We start from the raw sequence: 22,218 nt of genomic DNA on the forward strand, positions 1-22,218 counted from the left end.
CCGTTAATGGCAAGCTTCCAACCTCAGTCTAGATCAGCGGTTCTCAACCTGTGGGTCGCGACCTCTTTGGCGGTCGAACGACCCTTTCACAGGGGTCACCTAAGACCATCCTGCATATCAGATATTTACATTACGATCCATAACAGTAGCAACATTACAGTTATGAAGTAGCAATGAAAATATGGTTGGGTCACACCGTGAGGAACTGTATTTAAAGGTGCCAGAAGGTTGAGAACCACTGGTCTAGATGAACATCAGCCATAAAGCCAGAGTGTTAGGACCAGCCAGGACAGGGAGTGGAGGCATCTTGCCTGCCTGTGTCCTCAACAGTGGCCAAGGTGGTGGAAGGTGATGTCTTAGCACCCTCCCACCCCCACTTCCCCTCCTGCCCATGTCTGTCAGCAGTGCTGGCTCTGGAATAATGCCGTCCCAGGACAGGCCGTGGGAGGGCTGCCCACAAAGGAGTGACTCCAAACAAGGACAGGGTAATCCCATCAACTTCCTCTAGCGATGAACCAAAGCATCAGGAGGTCCTTGTCCCTTCCGTAAGCACTTCTTCCTTTGTTCTAGTCTAACCAGGCTTAGTTTCAGCCCTCCTAGTCTTTCACCTAGACATCTCCTTCAGGGGCTCTGTACAGCTAACTAGACCCCACTTCATCTCCCAGCCTCTCCCATCAAGCCCCTTGGACTCAGCTGGGTGCTCTCCTAAGCGCCCTCTGTGTCTCCCCACAGGGTCAGGCTGTCCCTTTTTCATTTGGCTCTGGCTGTCCTGGCACCAGAAGCCTTTGATGACTAGGCTGTGGGGACCACTTCTGCCTTCACCTCCCTCCACTCAGCTTGGTGCCCACACTGCCACCTTGGGTAATGATGAGGTTCTTCCCAGCCTGCTAGTCTGCAGGTTCTCAGCACGGTGTGCAGAGCAGGAGCTTAGTAACACTTCATGACTTCACAGAAGAAACGAGAGAAGGTTTTTGGTTCAAAATGAGCGGTGGCTATTTGAAAGTACTAACATTGGGTCCCTGGGACAGAGCGAGGGCCTTCAGGAGTGCCACCTTGGAAGGAAACTGGCAACCTCCTGAAGAAGATAGGAAATGCCTGGAGACTCTGTCTCCGAAGGTCATTGAATTATCAACACCACCAGCCTCATTTCCATTAAAAATTTTATTACATCAAAAGGAAAAATCCCAAGCCCTCCACAAAACCAACCAACCAACCAACCCTCTAAAACCTAAACCAACTCAAAGACAAATTATTACCCAGATATAACTAACTCCCTGCTCCCCCAAACAACCTTACATTAAAAAATCCAAAAGAAATAGATATGCCAGCTTCAAAAATATTTATCCAAAAAGTAAGGCATCCACTAAAAAAAACACACAAAACAATAAATTGAAGGTGGGAAGGAGGTTGGAGGAATGAGAAGAAGGAATAAGAGGATGGTCCCCTGACCCTCCAGGGGCCAGCCCCAGTCTGCCTGGAGTCCAGTTAGAGGGACCATAACTCAGACCAAACCTGGCATCTCACCAGGGCAGGGGCAGGCAGGCTGGGCAGGAAGCTAGGACACAGGAGTGGGCCAGAGGGGCTCCCTGGGTGTTCCAGTGTAATCAGATGGGATAGGGAATTGGGGGACCTCCTGCTTTGGGATAAAGGATCCTAGTTCTTAGCACAACAGGTGTGGTGGGAAGGCTCAAGGACTAGGGCAAACACTACCTCCTTCCTTTGGAGCACAGGGAAAGGCCGCCTCTGTCAGTCCTCATACCATGGACACAGGCTTTCCTGAGGACCTCCACAGAGGGCGCCTTCAGCCACTGCCTTCTCACCCTGCCCTGGAGGCCATCCAAAGTCAGGACAGTGGTGAGACCCGAAAGAGGGAAGGGTTGTTTGAGTTGGGGGAGGAGGGAGGAACTGGCCTTCAGAACACACTTTCGCCCCAGATGGCACCTCTGGGGAGACGGGGAAAGCACCCTCTCTCCTGGGAGAACTTTTCATACCAGGTCTGCCCTGAAGGTTAGAAATAAGGGAGTATTTTTAGGTCCAGTTCTTGGATGGGAGGTGACTTAAGGCAGATTTGGCTCAGGTTTCAGGCCTGAAGGGCTTGGGGAACCTTCACACCCAGTCCTAGGTTCAGGAGCCAAGGTCCAGAGAGGAGGAAAAGGGCACGATGGGGGCGCAGGCAGTGCTGGCTGCGTGGTATGTGCTGGGAGCATAGCTGCTGGGTGACAGGTGACTGTTCCTTCAGGGGGGTGGGGAGGGAGGAGGAGCTGAGCCACTTTGTCATTAGGAGAGAACTTTCTGGCTTCAGGAAGCTTTGGCACCCAGTTGGGGGCAGGATGCAGGGGACAGGGACAGGGCTGGGTTTCTGCAATCTGAGCCTTTCCCAATCTGTTCTACAGGCCCGGCTGGGGGTCATGGGAGGGATAGTTCCCCTGCCTCATTGGTCCTTAGCTCAGAGGGGGTGTGGGGGAAGGTTGAGTAGGGGGTTGTAGGAGTGGGGGTAGTGTCCTAAGGAATCTTACTCTGTACCGGGAGCCCACACTGGGGTGGGTAGAGGCTTGCGGGGAGGAGTGGGGAAGAGGATAGAGGATTTCTTGTGCCCCTAGTGAAGGGAGGGAATACAGGTCTCTCCAGATGACTTTTAATGGTGACAGATTTGCTCGAGTCTGTCCCTCCCCAACCTAGTCACTGTTGCTTGTTGCTGCCACTTTTCTCAGAGCTGAGGCCGTTGGCTCAGGAATGGAAAGAGAAGGCAGAACTGAACTCAGGCTCCTGAGGAGGCAACCAGGTGTGGGCCGGGGAGGAAGGCCCGTAGGGCGCTCCTGCAGCTCCACTCTCCTCTCACAGCTCTGCACATGGGCAGCCCTGGTTTTGGGCACAGGTCCTGGGGGTGAAGGGCTGGTTCTTTGGGTACAAATGTCAGTGTCTTTGTTTATAGTTTCTCACCACTCACCCCCAGGTCCTGCCCCTGCTTGACAGAAGCAAAGGGGGGCAGGTGTTGGGGGGCCCCAAGCAAGGAAGGAGGGCAGAAAGGGGGTGAAGGAGGGCAGAGGCAACTGAGAGGGTACTCAAGACTGGGGCTATTTCACTGAGTTCTTGTCTTTGGAGGCAATGGGTTGGTTGATGGGCTGCCACTGCTCCTCCGTGTTCTCATTTATCATCTCTGTCTCCGAGCTCTCTCCGACATTGGGGTACACAACCACGCACATCTTCTGGCTCACCAGGGTTATCAACTCTGTGGGAAGAGGTGACACAAAAACTAGGTCAGTGCCAAGTGTCCCACCATGCTCTTCCCTGCTCTCCGGTCCTGGCTTTTGCCTTAGCAGAGCCACGCCTGCCTTCAGAGAATTCTCCCTCCAGGGGGTGACCCTCACCCATCTCCTCTATCTCTGGGCAAGATCCCAGTTTTCCACCATCCCCTTGCCCACTGACTACCAATTCCAGGGTCTCCACTGGTCTCCACCCAGCCCAGGGCAGCTCTTGATAGCAATCAAGTTGCCTATCCGTGCAGGCCTAACGTCTGTGTGGAAATGGCAGTTGTTCTTTCCTCAGAAGTACCTGGGAAGGCACCTGCCCTTTCCTGCCCACAACTCCTTCCCCAGAGTTCTGTGGCCCAGCCTTGGCCTCCTGATTCTGGTGGGGTTTTCCTGCCAGACTGCTGACCACTCTGTCCCAGACCAGGAGGCTCTCCTGCCACCCAGAGCCTTCAACTCACTGATGCAGTTATGGACACAGATGGGCTTGTGTTGCCAATAAACACCCAGGAAATAGACAGGCACTCCTGTCAGCATGATGGCCAGGCCAATGCCACACACTACGGGCTCCGACCAGAGGCTGAAGACCAGCAGGAAGGCCCAGAACAGCAAGTAGATGATCGGGAACAGCAGGCTGATCTGTGGAGCAGAGGCGTGGTTAGCTGTGTGGATCCCATGGCCACAGGATCAGGGCAACCTCCCTCTTCTTCACCCTCAGGGAGCACCTAAGTGCAAAGGCCGGGCTTCACTCAGCTCTGAGGCTCCCACACCCTGAGGGTTGATAGGGCAATGCTGTGTCAGCAGATGTTGGTGAACTTGGGCCGTGGGACAAGAAGAGGAGGGGGAATCTAAGGAAGGAACAATCCTTACTGCCTATCTCCTCCCTCCTGGGTAGGATCAATCAAGGCCTTGTCACCCAGGCCATGTGCCTGTGGCAGCCTGAGCAGCCCAAGGGGACTGGGAAGCTTGCTGGTACATTGGTATGGTATATGCCTCCTGAGACCCTAAGGTGGAGGAGAGGTAGGGAAATGAATGAGGGGCAAGGAGGAAATGACCTGGGTCAGTCAGGCTCCTTGCCCCTCACCCACATCTAGGCAGGGCCTTCATCTGGGCACATGGCAAATAACCATCCCTCCCCAGGATCAGTCCCAATTTGTTTCTCTCAAGCAATATGAAAAATCTTCCAGGACCCAAGAAATCAGGAAACCTAGCATAGTATAATGCAGTCTGGGGCCTTGACTTTATTCAGAAAGAAGCACCGCTCTCTGGGCTTCATTCCTTCTTGTTAACCACAGGTGGGAGTTCCCAGTGGAGTCCTCATCAAGCCTCTAGATCAGCGGTTCTCAACCTTGGCTGCACATTAGAATCACCTGGGAATCTTTTTAAAATCCTGATTTCTGGGCCCCATCCTCCGGAAATTCTGTTTCTTTGTTACTAATGTTGTGGCCCCACCCCATAACAAAGAAACCGAATTTCCGGAGGATGAGGCCCAGAAATCAGGATTTTAAAAAGATCCCCAGGTGATTCTAATGTGCAGCCAAGGTTGAGAACCACTGCTCTAGATTCAACTGCCTTCCTCCTCCATGTCCTCTCCTCCCGGGGATAGTGCATGTGGTGGGGAGATGGGCTTCTTCTGCCTCCTCTTCCTCTAGCAGGCTTCCTAAGAGTGGTAGAAAGTGGTAGTGGAAAACAGAGATTTGGAGAGCCCTTGATTCTCAACTGGAAGAATCTTCTAGAAGCACCTAATCTCCCTCTGTTTCCAAAATAGAATTGTTCAAATAATTCAGGATTATACTCTATTCTTCCAATTTGCAGGAATACCACAGCACGATTGCATATTTCATTCTGAGCAATCTTGTCATTTCCATCACAAAGTTATTTCTTGTATGAATAGGCTCAGTGGGTACCCTACTATGTGCAGAGCCACAGTAGTTTAAAAAGGAAGGCTCACTCATGGCTGGCTGGAGCGAACTGGGAAGCTTCAAAGAAGAGGAGGTGCTTGAAGCTTATGTGGAAAATGGTTAGAATTTGGGTAGGCAGGTGGGAGGAGGAAACTTGTTCTGGGATAGAAACATTGCACAAGTGGATCTAGCCATCTGGAGGGACATGGAGGAGACTAGCCAGACTAGGGGGTCCAGGGAAATGTTGGAGAGATAAAGGAGCCTTGAACAATCAGGTGGAGTCTAAGTCAGCCATAGGAAACAAAGGAATGATGCGATGAAATAGAATTTAAGCTAACTCATCTTTTCAGCTACAGTTTGCTCTGGTCCTATCCCCAGCAGAGAAAGGAAAATAAAGGCTGTCCCATTCACACATAGCTCTGCTTCCCAAAGGGTCTGTTACCATCATAGAGATGATCTATGATCAGCAGCTGAGAACAGGGTGATTGACAAATCTGTGCTGCAGCTAAACCAGAAGGGGCGGGGCGGGGGGACCTTCACCAGGAGGTTTTCCCACCTTGATGGGGCGGGGGATGTCAGGCTTCTTCCAGCGAAGAACTATCTGTCCAGCAACTGTGACCCCGTAGAAGAGATAGTTGATGAAACCCACATAGTTGATGAGTGTGTATATGTCGCCGGTGACCAGCATCAGCAGGGTGGAGATGCACTGTGGGGAGTGGGAGAAGCATGTCAGTGAGAGAAAGGGTATTTGGAGACTGGAGCTGTTCGTAGGTCAGGACTGTGCCCTTGCTTCAGGCAGATGGTGCCATTTCATAAAGGAGGTCCCAAAACAGGAAGAGTATAACCTCCCCTAGAAACCCAGGTGATTGCTAACACCTTCATTGCCAGGAAGTTCTTTTTGACTGCGAGGGTGGGGGGGGGGAGGGGGATATTCAAAATATTTAATCATTGGTGTGGCATGGGCATTAACCAGCCAGAATAGAATTTGGCCAAAAATAACTGGATTGGCCACACGGATGGCACCCGGTTCCATGTCCACCCTAGTCTGATTTATATTTCTTCCTTGGGTATAGCTCTAATTAATTTCATTTTATCATTTTAGGGAAGATTGTTGACTGAAAATTAAGGCTTTATCTTGCCTTTATCATCCTCCTCTCCTGTTTGAGTCATCAAATTTATTTTTTCCTTCCTTTTCTTTCTTTTTTAAACATGATAAACAGTTATAGCACTTATTAGGTGCCAGGCTCCATTCTTCACATTCTACAAATAGTAACTTGTTTAACCCTCATAACATCCCTGTGGAGTTTTCTTGATAGAATCTACTTTTCAACTTCAAAATCATCTCAGTGGCTCTCGGAACAATGTTCTTCAACTGCCCCTTAATATGTTAAGGTCAATAGAAGGTTCAGTTTTCCTGTAAGATCTGAGGCGAAAATAATTGAGAAGATTTTAATGAATAAATAAGCCTGATTCTTACTGTACTTGCCTTGTAGTTATGTGCTGCACCAGTGGCTCAAACTGAAAAAAGTCTGTGGCCCGCTGGGAATACTGAGTTTTCTCCAGCCACCTTTCACAACTAACCGATCATGATGACCTCCTTTCTGTGCCCAACATTCCGAAATTCCCTCAATGTTATACAACGAATGCCCTTGACTCCCAAAAGCTCTACTATCCTAGTCTTACAGCTTCTCTGGTGGACCACAGTAATTTCCAGTATTGTATTCAGGGTCCAGAAGGAAAAACAAGAACTTATAAGGCTCATGGGGATAAATCTTTGTTCCTTCTTTTTTTGCTCTCTCTAAAGGATTCTACTCTGGGGTCATTTTACTCCCATTTCCCCCCCATCCCCACCCCCACCCATCCCAAGTTTCCTTTTCTCCATTTTCAGTGTACCTGTCTTCTTTATTTTCCTTATTGGTGTACTCTTAACACTGAATTTGTTTCAGTGATATTTTCCAAGAGACTAGCAGAGCCTCTTAGGGCAAGAAGATCAATGGGGAGGGCTGGGAGCAGAGACACAAAGTGGCAACCCTGTGGGCAACAGGTGCAGAGGAGAGCCAAAAAAGACGTTTCTAAAAAAAAAAAAAAGAAGAAGAAGAAAAAAAAAACCAAAAAAGACGTTTCTTTGGGAGGTTATAAAATCTTGAGGAAATCACTTCATTCTTACCCCAAAAGATGGGAGAATGGAAATGACCTGGCCTGAGAGCCTTAAAGTCTTTTACAACTCAGGTTCTTTCCTTGCTATGTCTCTTGATATTAGTAGAGCCTATGCATACCATTGCCAGACTATCTAGGACCAGGGAAACCCAGGAACAGAGGAAGGGTTATAGGGGTGTGTATGGGCGTGTGAACTCCCAGCTCAGAGCAAGCTCCAGGGGAAGGGTGTGTGTGGGACTGGCCGAAGGAGGGGCCCTTACTGTAAAGAGCAAGGCTGGGATGGGGGTGCAGCGCTTCACATGGATCATGGCCAGCACGCTGGGAAGGTGGCCCTCCCTGGCTCCAGCAAAGAATAGCCTGGCAGAGAGAAAAGCAGATCAGCCTGGGATGGCCCTCAGACGACAAAAGGAAGCTCCCTCCCCAGACCAGGCTCCCTCATCCATGCCCCCACCCCCGCCTCTGCCCACGCAGGAGCGTCACCCCTCCAAACAGATAACTGCCTTCCCATGCACATCTCTCAGCCCACTAGTCACAGGACCCACAATCCCAAATGCAGATGCAGGCAAACCGGAAGCAGCCGTGGATAAGTGGATGGATCCTGGGTGTGTGGAGACCCTGAGTGTGGCCTGAGTGGCTTGGGGTTACTGATGATTGTGCTGTCACTCTGTGGGTCTCTCTTAATGCTAGAGTGCTGTTGTGGGAGTGCTTCTCTCCTTTGCCGAAGGCCTTAATCCAGTGGTTCTCAACCTGTGGGTCGCGACCCCTTTTGTGGTCGAATGACCCTTTCACAGGGGTCGCATAAGACCATCCTGCATATCAGATATTTACATTACAATTCATAACAGTAGCAACATTACAGTTATGAAGTATTTTATGGTTGAGCAGATAGAGCGTCCGCCTGCAGACCAATGGGTCCCAGGTTCGATTCTGGTCAAGGGCATGTACCTTGGTTGCAGGCTCCTCCCCTGCCCTGGCCCTGGTAGGGGTTCGTCCAGGAGACAACCAATTGATGTGTTTCTCTCACATAGATGTTTCTCTCTGTCTTTCCTTCTCTCTTACACTCTCTCTAAAAATCAGTGGAAAAATATCCTCAGGTGAGGATTAACCAAAACAAACAAATAAGCAAACAAAAACTGGTTACATGAAACATGCTCACACTATAATGGTAAATGAAAAAAGCAGATGATTCCAAACTTTATGATTCCAACTAATCGAAAAATTATTTATGGGGCATGTACAAAGATACATTATTATGCCAACTAATTATTTCTAGGTGGTGGGATTAGGAGTTATTTAAATTTTCTTCCTTAGATGTTATAGAAGCAATTTTAAAATTCTAAAATAGAAAAAAATTTTGCAATCAGAATAAATATATTTTAACTTTAAAAAATAAAACTTTTTATTTTAAGATAATTATAGATTCTCATGCAATTGTAGGAAATAATATAGAGCAATCTTACATATCCTTTACCCACTTTCTCCCATTAATAACATATTGCAAAACTATAGTATAATATTAAGACCAAGATATTGATGTATTAGAGTTATTTATAAAAAGAGGAATTTTAACATAAAAAGCAGGCCTTCTTCCCCTTTCCTCTCCAGAAATAAAAGAGAATACTATAAGGAATTATTAGGAGTCATTTATATATTAGTGTGAATTATACCACTTTTTAAAAAAAATTGATTTCAGAGAGGAAGGGAGAAGGAGAGAGAGATAGAAACATCAGTGATGAGAGAGAATCATTGATTGGCTGCCTCCTGCATACCCTACACTGGGGATTGAGCCTGCAACCCGGGCATGTGCCCTTGACCGGAATCCAACCCAGGACCCTTTAGTCTGCAGGCTGACACTCTGTCCACTGAGCCAAACTGGCTAGGGCCACTTTTCCTTTTTTTCTAAGATTTTGTAGGAGAAGAAGTGCTTAAGGGCTAAGAGGAGGAGGATGTGATGGAGACAGAAATGCATAGAGCCAGCACACTGGGTGTTCTAAAGAGAACTGTCATTTACTTTGTACTTTGTGCATGGGGAGAGTGAAGCTAAAAGCAGTAGCTCATCAGACATGTGGGAGCTGATTATGGTCCCAAATACCCAAATTTTCTTCTCTGAGTGAAAATTTTCTTATTCTTTCGGTTTATTTTAGGGTTGAATCTGTGTTCACATCTGATGAGTGCTAAGTGAGTACTTGACAGTCACTAAATAGCTTATTTATTTTAAAGTAGAATTTTGGATATTTAGAATCAAAGACTGCTGAGAACTGATTTTGTTTGGTCATTCTCTGCAAATGGCATTAGGACCTTTTCATAATGTCATGGTTTGGAGACATACTATAGGGAATATATTTCCTTTGAGTGCCATCAGTTGCCATCATCAAATGCCTAGGCCAGTGCCACTAGTTTCATGCAACCACATGGCACTGGCCCTCTACAGTGCAGCCTCATGCACCCAACTGAGCCCCAGGTGCTCTGCGGGCCTCATCATGCACATAGCCAGGGTCCCCCATTCAGATCCCTCCTCCATAGGCAGCCAGGACCAAGTGGGGTTGTCCAGATCCAATAGCATTTGCAAGTGGTGGTGTCAAGTTCACAAGTAGCAATCCTTGCCCAGCTAGCTGACAACGGAGAAGACAACGACAGTAAGCATGACACACACCCACACACACTCCTACTCCTCAGGAAGGATCATCTTCTCCATACTCCAAAGCACGAAAGAGTAAGAGAAAGAGAAGGAGAGAAAGAGTAAAAAGGAAAGAAGGGACTGGAAGATGAGCAGAGGAGGCCTGGTGGGTGAGCCGTGCCTCTGAATCAGAGGCTGTCACACCAGGCCACATCTCCTGCATGCACACACAGCTGTACCGCATGCACGCAGACCACTGCTTGGCCTGCCTGCGGGACAAACCCCACTCTAAAGTGACTGTAGCCAGTCCCTCTCCTCCAATAGATCCCAGAGAGCCTCATGGGTCATTGCTCTTCCACCGCTCGCCCTTGGCTGGGGCCTCCAGGTGGCCACTGCTCCTGTGTAACATGAGGTTGCTTTGGGTGTGTCATAGGGTCCTGGGGAACAGGGATACCCACACTCCCTTTTTCCTGCCTGGATCCTGAAAACATGGCACTCCTTTGTCATTCCATGGGAACTCCTCTCTGACGTGATGGGTGGCTTTAGAAGTAGCTGAACTCAGGGACTTACTCCTTTGGCTGTATCTTTTGAGTAGGACTGTGCCCCGGGTGCAGAGGGGCTTTCTAAGAACCCTGGGAAGACCCCTTGAACTACATTAATGGAATTTATCCAGCATCTGCTGTTCTCAGCAGATATATGGAGGCGGGAGATGGGGACTCCTGGGCCCACTTGAGTTTCTGGCTTCCCTAAGAGGGATGAGGGACATAGCGTTAGACAAATGCTTTCTTTTCAATCTTTCCCAGCCCTCTCGTTTCACATGAGTGAGTCCACTTGGGTCTCAGGGGTGGCCACTCGAAGACCTCCCACAGCTGCCTGTCTGTGGAGCAGAGAGGAGCCTGTGCCCACAGGGCATTCAAAGATGATCCTATCCCATCTGTAGACTGGTCCCAGAACTTTCCTGGGAGGCCAGCCCAGAGGGCCCAGGCGCAGGTCCCTCCTGATCCCTTTCAGAGTGGGGTTCCTTTCTAGCCAGCACAGACTGTTTCCAGAAGGGTAGAAAAGGGGCCCTGGAGACAGTCCTGCTACCAATTGCAGTCCCTGACCTGGAACTGTGTCAGGCAGCCTGGGCCTCCTCAGCCTCCTGCTCCTACTGAAATGAGGTGGAATGGGGCTTTTTACCACTACATGTGAAGGCACATACATCATAGGTAACCACATAAGCAGCATACACCTTTCCACGTCTACACTGATACACACATGCCTTCATGTGAGCAATCACCCTCTGCAAGGTCACTGCCCAGGTGTCCACATAGACCCTGCTGACGGAGACAAGCCCCCTACATATACACAGAGCAATATGCACAGCAGTGTGGCCCCTGGCCCTGAATGGACCTGGACAGCACTCACCGGGAGGAGGTGAAGAGAGACCCATTGACTCCTCCAAATGTGGACAGGGCAACAGAAATGGGCATGATCCAGGACATGACCCCCAGGAGCTTCTCTCCAAACGTCTATGAGAGAAAACAGGGATGAGCAGAAAAGGAGAGGTTATATCTCTGCACCTGTGCGTCACTGCTAGGAATGCTCCCCCCCCCCCCCCCCACAGGTCCACCCTTACTGAGTCTCTAACTAAGCCCCTGAGAGGAGAGATGGTGTTCATACCCTGTCACCCATCCTACACCACCACTTCCCACAGAGACCACTGCACAGCAGGGAATCAATAACTGGTTTGGGCTAGCTAACTGAAGGAAGCAGTGTTTGGTAATAATAGCAATACTAACGCTGCTAATAATGAACTAACACTCGTTATCCTTGGTTTATGGATGAAGAAATTGAAGCACAAAGCAATTCAGTAGAATGCCTAAGATTATACACTCAGGACTGGACACCAGCCATGTGAATCCAGGCCTCACCACATTGTACATTGGTGAGGCAGGCTGGTTAGGGCTCCAATCTCAGCCCAAGATTTAGGAGCTATAAGACCTTGAGAAAGGTTCTTAATTTTTGAGCCTCAGTTTTCCCATCTAATTCATAGGGTAAGAATTTCTAAATTCATAGAACAAATTATATTGGGGGGAATGATAAGAAGAGGCTATTAGGTAGGCTGAGAAAGAAAAGGTGGTAAAATTATAGACTAGTCTTCATGTATGGAAGGAATATAAAATATCAGGGGACCAGTGTTTCTGTAGTCTCTGAGCCAAGTAACACTTGCTCTATAGCATATTATGGGGAGTGGTTGTTTAAAACAGCTATTCTGCTGGGGAAGGCTAGTCTGGAACACGCTGCCATGGGTCACTGGGGGGCCTCTTCCTTTAGTCTTCAATGAGACAAATGGTGACGTTGTTTGGCAGGGAGAGGTCATGGCCCAGGGGAAGCCAGGTGAGGGAGCAGCATGTCTCCTAGGTCTTTCCTGGATATCAAGGACCTCAAAGCTTTGGACCTGCATGATCTCTTTCCCCAAGAGCACAATCCATCCTACTTCCTAATTGTTCACTGGCATACACTTTTCTCTGATGAGTGAAGGAGTCAGATTGCATGCTTTCCTGAGGTACAAATGGAGGCAGAGAGAAATGGCATGTCTTGTGCAAGACTGCATCTTTCTGGGGAGAAGCCTGTCTCCTTTATACAATCATCACATTTAGAGTTTAAAGTGCCCTAGATCAGAAGTCAGCTAACTTTTTCTGTAAAGGATCAGATAATAAATAATTCGGCTCTGTAGGCCATACAGTCTCTGTGGTAACTACTCAGCTCTGCCACTGTGGCTCTTCTAGGTTCAGCGTGGCCATCAGCTTGCTTCTGGGCACTTGAAGGTGTGGTTTCTGCCCTAAGGACTTGGGATGACTTCCCATTCCACAAATCCATGGACCAGGGGAAAGTGGGGGTAGCTCAGCAGGCAAATCTATGTCAACCTTTCTGGTTTGAGGGACTGTGAATTTGATTTCTTACCACAGCGACTGCGTTTGACGCCAGCAGCTCCTGGGGGGACATTGCAGTGACATAAGCGACATTGGCAAAGACATACACAAATGTGACCAGTGGGATGGAGATGAAGATGGCTCTGGGAAGGTTCCTGTAGAGGGAGAGGAGGTGAGAGGGGGAAGGGCTGGCACCTGGGACCATCTGCCTCATCATGAGGTCCAGGGAGTGCCTTCTGTTTTGCTGAATGAAGCTGACCTTGCAGCCTTCTGTGATGTTTCCTCCTCCTGAAGGGGTGGGGGGAGGAATTTATCTCAATATGGGCATGATAATTTAAAGGAAATGAAACAGCTTAGGCTGGAAATACATTCCATGCCTATTGATTTTTTTATTGACCAGAATCTCCACAATGCACCCCTTCCCTTGCCTCAAGACATAAAGACCCACCTGTCCCAAAACAGGTGAGTAAGATGCCTGGAAACCACTGAGGGCACATTTCATTCTCTAAGGCAGTAGTGTTATCTCAGCACCATTTTCAGCCTTTAACCTACTCTGGTAGAGTCACCAGGTCATTTTTCTTCTCCTGGCAGATTGAGTGGCAAGTGGTCTAAGTTCCTGGGAAATAACTGTTTCTTCAGGATAGACCAGGTCATAGTCAGAATCGGGGATGGGAGGAGGAGAATTGGGCAGTGGACACCTAGTTCCCTCTTTCCAGTAGCAGGTGCCTCGGCCTTTCCAGGGAGAGAGGAAGAGCTGGGCTATTTCAACTCACTTGTAGGGATCAACAAGCTCCTCAGTCACGTAATTGAGAAAGTTCCAGCCTCCGTAGGCAAAGGAGCCCTGAAGGAAAGCCAGTGCAATGAGGCCGATGCTCGGTTCTTGGAAAGTCGCAAATGCATTCTTTGGCTCCAGCCAGAAGTATTCTCCTGTGGACACAAGGGGCAGGAGGCTGCTCAGCGAGACCCGTCAGAGGCCTGGCAGCCACTGGCCTCCCTGGTCTGGTTTCCACCACTCCCTGCAGTGATGATCCAGCTCTTTGTCTTGTCTCCAGAAAGCCTCAAGAATCAGAGAAGTGGGACCAATATAGGAGGAGGGAAATATGACTTGAGGACCTCCCAAACCTGTTAACCATTAGTTCAATGGGGGCTCAGATTCAAAGCACAGCTCTGAATGTTCTTTTTTTTACAAAGCAAAGGTACTTGGAAGGAAAGGTCAAGGGAAGGTCACCGGGAGGGCAGAGTAACTTGAGGGACTAGCAGGGTAAATCGGAGCGGGCCTGCTGGGATTTGGAGAGGCAGGATTAGAGCCCTTGGCAGTCTCCTGAGCACTTTCCCTGATATTTAAATTTGTACATTTTCATAAAGAGTCAAGAACAACAAACATTCAAAACATAAGCTTCCATAATGCTATATCAGCTCAAACCTGCCCTGCTTTCTATGACAAGCTCCGACGGTCTCTAAGGGGTGTGTCTGGTCTCCTTTTCATGGCATCGATTTGCCGAGGACAGGGCCCTTCAGCCAAGAGTTTATGCGTTTCCTTCCCATCCTGGAGCACAGCGCCCTGCACACAGAGGCCCCTGCAGACAGGTGGCTGCCTGAGGTTGTAGTGAGACACAGGGGAACTGCTCACACTTTACTTATTCATTTGTGATCTGGCACTGGGACAGTAAATAAGGGGATTAGAATGATCAGGAGGCAGCACTGGGGCCAGATTAGGAGGGACTCTATTTTGAAAACACAGCACAGTGATTTCCTTAAGTCTAAATTCCTGAAAACAATATAACCTGCTAAAGAACTTAATCCAACTGATTAAAATAACCGTGGACATTTTATATAAAAGAACCTTAATTGTGTTTCCTGGAGTGAAAATCCAGGCACCCACACTGCCTTCGGGCTTGTCATTTGACTTTCTCCAGGAGGCAGTGACATTGGGCAGACCTTGTGGTGCTTCGGATCCCATGGAAACCAAATACAGACTGAGGCTTGAAAAGGGCCAAATCCAGTGGGGAATGTTGGCAAGGGGCCCAGGAACGTAGAGCTCTCTCTTGTAGAGATTATGAGGAATTTAAAAACATATAAAATCTCCTCCTCTGTCCCCCCATTTTAAGATTCGGACAAGGTATGATATAAGATGCAGGTAGCTTCCCTGGGGTTGGGGTGACAGGGCAATAGGAGTCCAGAGATCAGGGGTCTTCAGAGTCATGAGGTCAGCATGGAAAGACTGAATCTGCTAATAGGCAAGGCACATTCTACTTCCTGTGGAAATTGGTTTCTCTTCCCCTTTGTCAAGCAAGTGAGAAAGAGAAGTCATTTAAGGCCAGAATTGGGAAATCTCAGGGTGGGCACTCACCCAAAGGCAGTATGAGGGGTGGGGTGGGTGTACATTCAAGGGGCGGGGCCCCGTGGTTTCAATGACACTCACCTTTGCCAATCTGTACAACCCCCATGACGATGATCAGGGCCAGGGCCAGGAGCTTCCCAGCTGTGAAAATATCTTGAACCCTGGTGGCCCACCGCACACTGGAGCAGTTGACCCATGTGAGGAGCACTGAAATGAAAGACCCCAAACATACCATCAGGGGCCATAATGAAGCTGCAGGACACTCTCTGCACAGAAGCAGAAATGCTCTTTGCTCTTAATGATGGAGTGGTAGTAGATGAGCCAAATTTGCAAGCTCAGCCCCAGTGTCCAGAAACTTTGGCTCGGTTAGTGGGTTATGAATGGGGATTACATGCCACAAATTAGAGCTTGGTCAGAATATGCCCTGCCCAGGGCTGGAAGCCAGAAGTAGGCATGGAAGTGTGGACCCTGGCTTTGGAGGGGAAATCAGTAGCTGATCAGGGCACCATTGTAGGTTTTGTTTTCAAGCCATTGTATATTCAAGGAGTGTTCTGAGCAGCTGGTGGGATCCTTGATTTCATCTTTCTGAGCCTGGTTTTGGGGCAACAGAGATTTAGGGGAACTGTCTGTTACCTAGGTTTATCAAGGCATTATACATATAGAATACAATTTGTTTTTTTTTGTTTTTTTAATATATTTTATTGATTTTTTACAGAGAGGAAGGGAGAGAGATAGAGAGTTAGAAACATCGATGAGAGAGAAACATTGATCAGCTGCCTCCTGCACATCTCCCACTGGGGATGTGCCCGCAACCCAGGTACATGCCCTTGACCGGAATCGAACCTGGGACCTTTCAGTCCGCAGGCCGACGCTCTATCCACTGAGCCAAACCGGTTTCGGCTACAATTTGTTTTTTAAGTGTGCAATTTGTTGAGAGTTGACAAATGTATTCAGTTGTTTAATCACTACCACACTTTCTATTTCCAACACTCTTGTATGTTGTGTTTCTTTGATGTCAGTCCCTTCCCCTACTGGCAATCACTAATTTGATTTCTGACCTTATAGTTTTGCTTTTTCCAGAATGTCACATAAATGGGATCATACAATGTGTAGTCTCGTGTCTGGCTCCTTTCCCTTATCATCATGCTTCTGAGATCCATTCATGTTGCTATATATATATATTAGTTTGTTCCTTCCTATTGTCAAGTAGTATTATGTTGTATAAATGAATCAGTTTGATTTTCCATTTGGCAGCTGCTGGACATTAGGGTTGCTCCCACTTTTGGTTATTATTAACTAAGCTGCTATGAACGCTTGCACAGAAATCTTTAAGTAGATCGTAGAGGTCTTTGAATGGGTTTTTCATTTCTCTCAAGTAAATACACAGTAGTGGGATTCTGAGCTATATGGTAAATGTATATCAAACTTTGTAAGAAACTGCCAAACTGTTTTTTCTAAAGTGGCTGCATCATTTTGCAATGTGTGCAAGTTCCTATTGCTGTACATCATTGTCAGCACTTACTACTGTCGGCTTTAAAAGCCTGGCTATTCTAATAGGTGTTAAGTGGCATTTTGTTATAGTTTTTTTTATTGTCTAAAGTTTTACATATGTCTCCTCCCGCCCCCCTTGACTCCCCCCCAGCCACCCACACAAGTCCTTTGGTTGCTCTCTAAACCCCGCCGCCCCCACCTCCCCTGCCATTTGTCTCTGGATCTATTTTTGTTTATCAGTTTATGTTGATCATTATATCTCACATATGAGTGAGATCATATGATATTTATCTTTCTCCAACTGGCTTATTTTGCTTAGCATAATGCTCTCCATCCATGTTGTTGCAAAAGGTAAAAGTTCCTTCTTTTTTATAGTGGCGTACTATTCCATTGTGTAGATGTACCACAGTTTTTTAATCCACTTATCTGCTGATGGGCACTTATTTGTTATAGTTTTGATTTGCCTTTCCCTAGTAACTAATGATGTTGAACATGTTTTCCTGTGTTTCTTCCCACTATCCCTATATTTTCTTGGAGGGGATTGGGGGACTTTTAATCTGCCTCTTTTCCTAGGAGTCATAGGCTCTCACAGAGATCCCAAGAATGTGTAACCTCCAGGGCTGCAGGAGAGCTCAGGCTGAGTGCTACAATGGAGGGGCCCACTGCTTTACCATCACAGTCCCTAAGCAAGCCATGGGAGCTCTGTGATACAGGAACAGGAGTCTCAGTCAACTTCCTGGTGGTTATGAAGTGTTTGAGAATAAAGGGGGGAAAGTTAAAATCCTCTTTCTCTCCCTCTGAAACAGTGACCAGGATGCCCCTTAGTTCTCCAAGGGTACAATTCATATGTGTAAAAGCACAAGACTCTTTCTCTTCCCTCAAGCCACTAACCAGGCCTGATTTCACATACTAGTATACAGCTGATCAAGTTCTATCAATAGCTTATCCTGAAAGTGTGCATTTACTTTCCAAATATTTTCCAACCTTGATTCTGAGAACATTTTGGCAGAGTAAGGACCTGACATTATTCTTTTATAACCTTCTTCCCTGTGCCATCTCTACCTGGCAAACTCCTCATCTTTCAAGACCAGCTCAAATGTCACCTGTTCCATGAGTTGTTATTACTTTACTTATTCCTGACAATGTGCCTGTTAGGTAAGATTTATCAGCTGCATTTTATAGACAAGGACCAAAGTTTGTCCCTCCGCTGTCTTCCCAGACCACTCTGTTTATATCTAATTTTGGCACTTATTTCTTTATATTATAATGATGTTTCTATTTCTCTGTCTCCTTGTAGACTAGGAGGGCGGGGACTGTGACTTTTTCATGTTTTTAATCCCAGAGCATATTACTGATGCCTGCAGCTGCTAGGTGCTCAGCAAATATTTGATACTTGAATAAAGAAAATGTCTTAGTTCATTAGCCCTCCAATCTCAACAGTCTACACATTTCACAATGCACACTAATCCCCCTGCTCTCCAGGAAACTCATCAAAAGGAGACACAATCCTCAGTTGGTTTCACAGAGCCAAAGAGCAAGAGGAAACTTGACTTCAAGAGTAGAAGCTCTGAACTCGTCGTGGGGCTGTTATCCAAGATAATGTCATACCAAGAGAACCAACACATGTTGCGGGAGGAAGGATTTTAAGCGCCTGAACAGGGAGAGCATTTAGTAAATACTCGAATGTTCCAGATGGACTGGGATGTCCTTGATAAATACACATTTGGTTTATCTTACTCAATTCAATAAGGATTTAAGGATCACATGCCTCATGACAATCCAACCCAAATCACTCTAAGCAACTGGGTTTCTTCCTAGGCCTCTGAGGCATGCTAGGGTTGAGCCTGGGCTCCTGGGTCCCAGGAGTTCAGCAGATATAAGTAATAATGACTAAAAAATAGCCCTAACCGGTTTGGCTCAGTGAAGAGAGTGTCAGCCTGCGGACTGAAGGGTCCCGGGTTCAATTCCGGTCAAGGACATGTACCTTGGTTGCGGGCACATCCCCAGTAGGGGGTGTGCAGGATGCAGCTGATCGATGTTTCTCTCTCATCAATGTTTCTAACTCTCTATCCCTTTCACTTCCTCTCTGTAAAAAATCAATAAAAAATATTTTTAAAAAATAAAATAAAGGAGATTGATTTATGAAAGAAAGGAAGTTTAGAACATAAAAGCTATGCATGTGGCTCAGGCATAGGTAAGGGTTATAGAACAAGGGGCAGAGAAGAAAATTATTCTCCACCAATGGGAGGAGCGGGAGGCAAGGATGTGCCAAGAAAGTTCATGGAGGGAAATAAGGACAGAGCAGGACAACTAAGCAGGAGGGGAATGTGGCCGTTTTTCCATGTGCTGGGACAGAAAACACAAAATCATCTCCTTGTTAAGGCAGCCAGGAAGACTCCTTCAAAAGGTCATCCCCACAGTAGCCATCAGAGATGTTTCAAAGAAGGGACACTTGTCAAACAAACTTGAGGTATGTGTCTTCTGTCCTGCTTATCGCCACAACTTCACAAGAACCCAGTCCTTGGCTAATACTTAACTTTTCCCCTTTACAGGGATCTTTCAGAAATAAAAAGAAAATTCCTGAGAATGAGGTGGGGAGACAGGCTGCCTATGACACTAATCTCCTTGGAACAATGGCTGCAGGCCTTGGGTGACCTTTCACCCGAAGTTAGGCCACCATAGCATGTGACCAAAGGAAAAGAGGGTACTTTCAGTCTCCTGGTACCAAAGGACAGCTTCCCTCACAGCAGTTGAAACCTGAGCCTCCATCCAGAGAGGAAAGGTCAGCGAGTGAAGGCAACACTTGCCAGGTGCTTGCCAAATCTCTGCCCTGCTCAGGCTTCCTGACTCTGCCGGTCTGCTATCCAGCATCCTTTTCTGTTGCTGACGGCTATGTTTTCTCTCTCTTCTCGGCCAGATCCTGAATTCTGTATGCTTGAGATATACAGTGATCTCAGGGAAGCCACATGTAGATGGGGACCAGTGGCCACTGCAGCTTGCAGTATGAGGGTTTTCATCCATCCATCCATCCATCCATCCACCCATCCATCCATCCATACATCCATCCATCCATCCATCCATCCAATCCATCCATCCATCGTTCCATCTATCCAGCCGGTCAGCCATCCATCCATCCATCCACCTATCCATCCATCCACCCATCCATCCATCCATCCATCCATCCATCCATCCATCCGGTCAGCCAGCCATGCATCCATCCATCCATGCAGCTGTCATCTATAAAGGGCCTACACATGCTAGGCACTCTAGTAAGTGGGGGAGTTATAAATAAGATTCAAGTCCCTGACCTTAGGAAGTTGACATCATAAGAGGGGAGATGGGTGAGCTAAAAGACAATCACAAAACAATGTGGTAATGGTAGAGCTCTCATGAAAGCCAGCGGGTGTCCATGAGGAGTCCCTAACTCAGCCCGGGGGAACCAGAGCTGCTTCCTATATGAGGGGGAGACCTGAGCAACAGGGAGAATTTTATAATTTTGGCCCAGCTGGACAAGATAATAAAAAGGCATAAAACTCTGGTTCTTGTTCATTGTAATCTGCCTGTTAGGGCAAGTGCTGCTTCTCTAAAGGTCCCCATGGAGGCCCAGGCTTGTCTGTATTTCTCGGGCTTTTTCTTCTTTGTTTCCTGGCTTAAAAAAATAAAGGTGAAAAGACTATCAAGAAGATGCTTAAGTCAGGGTTGGTTTTAATCAGCCCAGTTTGAAAAGCCTAACGTCAAGGTGACAGGAGGGATAAAAAAAAATGAGTCAGGCAAGAGTAACCCCAATAATCTCATGCCCTGCCCAGAGCCCAGGGCCTCTCAACTGCCAAGTAGGAGAGGTGGGCTCCAAGTTTCCTGCAGAGAAGGCGTCTCTGGCCCCATCTCAGCTCTGAGCCTCAGACTCTGCTCCCTGGGGAGTCACAGAAGCCTCTAATTTACTTCTTCCCTCTGACAATAGCATCAGAACTCACGGGGACAGGCAGAAGAATCGCATCCCAGAAATGTCAATATCTTAATCTTGTGAATAGGTTACCTTACATAATGTAAGAAATTCTGCAAATGTGACTAAGTTAAGGATCTTCAGATGGGGAGACTATTTTGGATTATCTGACTGGGTCCAATGTAATTATTTCCCCCAATGTAATTATGAATCCTTTAAGAAGGAGGCAGGAGGGTCAGAGTTAGAAAAGGAGATATGATGACCAAAACAGAGATCAAAGGAGGAGAAAGAAAGCTTTGAAGATGCCATCCTGCTGACTTTGAAGATGGAAGAAGGGGCCATGAGCCAAAGAATGTAGGGGGCCTCTAGAAGCTGGAAAAGTCAAGGAAACAATTCTCTGCAGAGCCTCCAGAAGGAACACAGCTTTCCTGACCTTGAATTTGGGACTTCTGGCATCCAAAACTATAAGAATAAATCTGTGGGCCCTGACTGGTTTGGCTCAGTGGATAGAGTGTTGGCCTGCGGACTGTGGGATCCCGGGTTCAATTCTGGTCAGGGGCATGTACCTTGGTTGCAGGCACATCCCCAGTGGGGGGTGTGTAGGAGGCAGCTGATTGATGTTTCTTTCTCATCGATGTTTCTAACTCTCTATCTCTCTCCCTTCCTCTCTGTAAAAAAATCAATAAAATATATATTTTTAAAAAAGAATAAATCTGTGTAGTTTTAAGCCACTAAGTTTGTGGTAAGTTGTTCCAGCAGCAACAGGAAACTAATACAGGGCCAAACACCATACAGATAGACCGGGAAGCAGGATGACTACATACCCTTAAAGAGAAAAGCTTTTAAAGAGCAACCAGGCGGCATATACCAGGACCCCAAAGGAGTCCCTGTCTTGCCTTGCAAGACACCAAGTGGAGGGAAGTGGTGTTGATCTCTGTAAGTGGGCAGAGAAAGGGAGATCAGCCATGTGCTGATCTAGTTGGCAAATTTTCATACCACATGAGCATCCCAGCTCTTCCACACCCGGCTCTTGTCAGTGGTACCATGGGCATTGCTGACAGTACCACTGGGCTCTGAGTCTGTTACCTGAAGACACTGACCAGGTTGCTTTCTGGGCAGCTGGACATAAGATGTGGCAAAAAGGTGAAGATTAAGATGACTGCTCCTCAGAAACCAAGAGAGTCATGTCCATTATCCTCAGGGATTTAGAACGTAACTGTTCACAGGCAGACTTGTTTCTCTGCCTTGTGTCCTCTCCCCTGGGCCCTTGTCAATGTCATCGTCACACGTTCCCTGGAACTCAGGGAACTCCATTTGGATTTCTTGGTCTTGCTGGCTTGTCCCTTTCTCAGGACTGGTCTGGAGGGAACTTGGAAAGCCTTGTTTTCCTTTAGAATTTCCAAAACCAGGCCTCTCCTTGTCTTTTCAGAAAAAACAGGCAGTAGGAAGGGTGAAGACAGATGGTGAAGAAGAGAGAAGAGTGAGCATGATAAACAATAGAAGGGAGGAAGGAGGGAGGGGGAAAGAGAGAGGGGGAGAGGGACACAAAGGGAGGGAGGGAGAGAAAGAGAGAGAGAGAGAGAGAGAGAGGGAGAGAGAGAGAGAGAG

General features: G+C 47.5%; 1 protein-coding gene across 2 annotated transcripts in view; it reads right to left on the bottom strand.

Moving 5' to 3' along the window:
* Positions 1-1,322: 1,322 nt before the first annotated feature.
* Positions 1,323-22,218, bottom strand: part of SLC7A8 (solute carrier family 7 (amino acid transporter light chain, L system), member 8) — a 50,153-nt gene continuing 29,257 nt past the window's right edge. Inside the window, exons 5-12 of one of the 2 annotated variants that reach the window (XM_006776790.2) lie at positions 15,261-15,386; positions 13,612-13,765; positions 12,870-12,993; positions 11,331-11,434; positions 7,567-7,663; positions 5,706-5,855; positions 3,710-3,887; positions 1,323-3,229 (exon numbers count right to left, since the gene is read on the bottom strand). In XM_006776790.2, the coding sequence (XP_006776853.1) occupies positions 3,075-3,229; positions 3,710-3,887; positions 5,706-5,855; positions 7,567-7,663; positions 11,331-11,434; positions 12,870-12,993; positions 13,612-13,765; positions 15,261-15,386 (1,088 nt within the window). In that variant the 3' untranslated portion in view covers positions 1,323-3,074. Of the gene's footprint in view, positions 3,230-3,709; positions 3,888-5,705; positions 5,856-7,566; positions 7,664-11,330; positions 11,435-12,869; positions 12,994-13,611; positions 13,766-15,260; positions 15,387-22,218 lie in introns of those variants that run through there. The other variant, XM_015572480.1, reaches the window with a different exon arrangement.

Source organism: Myotis davidii, unplaced genomic scaffold, assembly GCF_000327345.1.
Source record: "Myotis davidii unplaced genomic scaffold, ASM32734v1 scaffold1949, whole genome shotgun sequence".
Taxonomy (NCBI): domain Eukaryota; kingdom Metazoa; phylum Chordata; class Mammalia; order Chiroptera; family Vespertilionidae; genus Myotis; species Myotis davidii.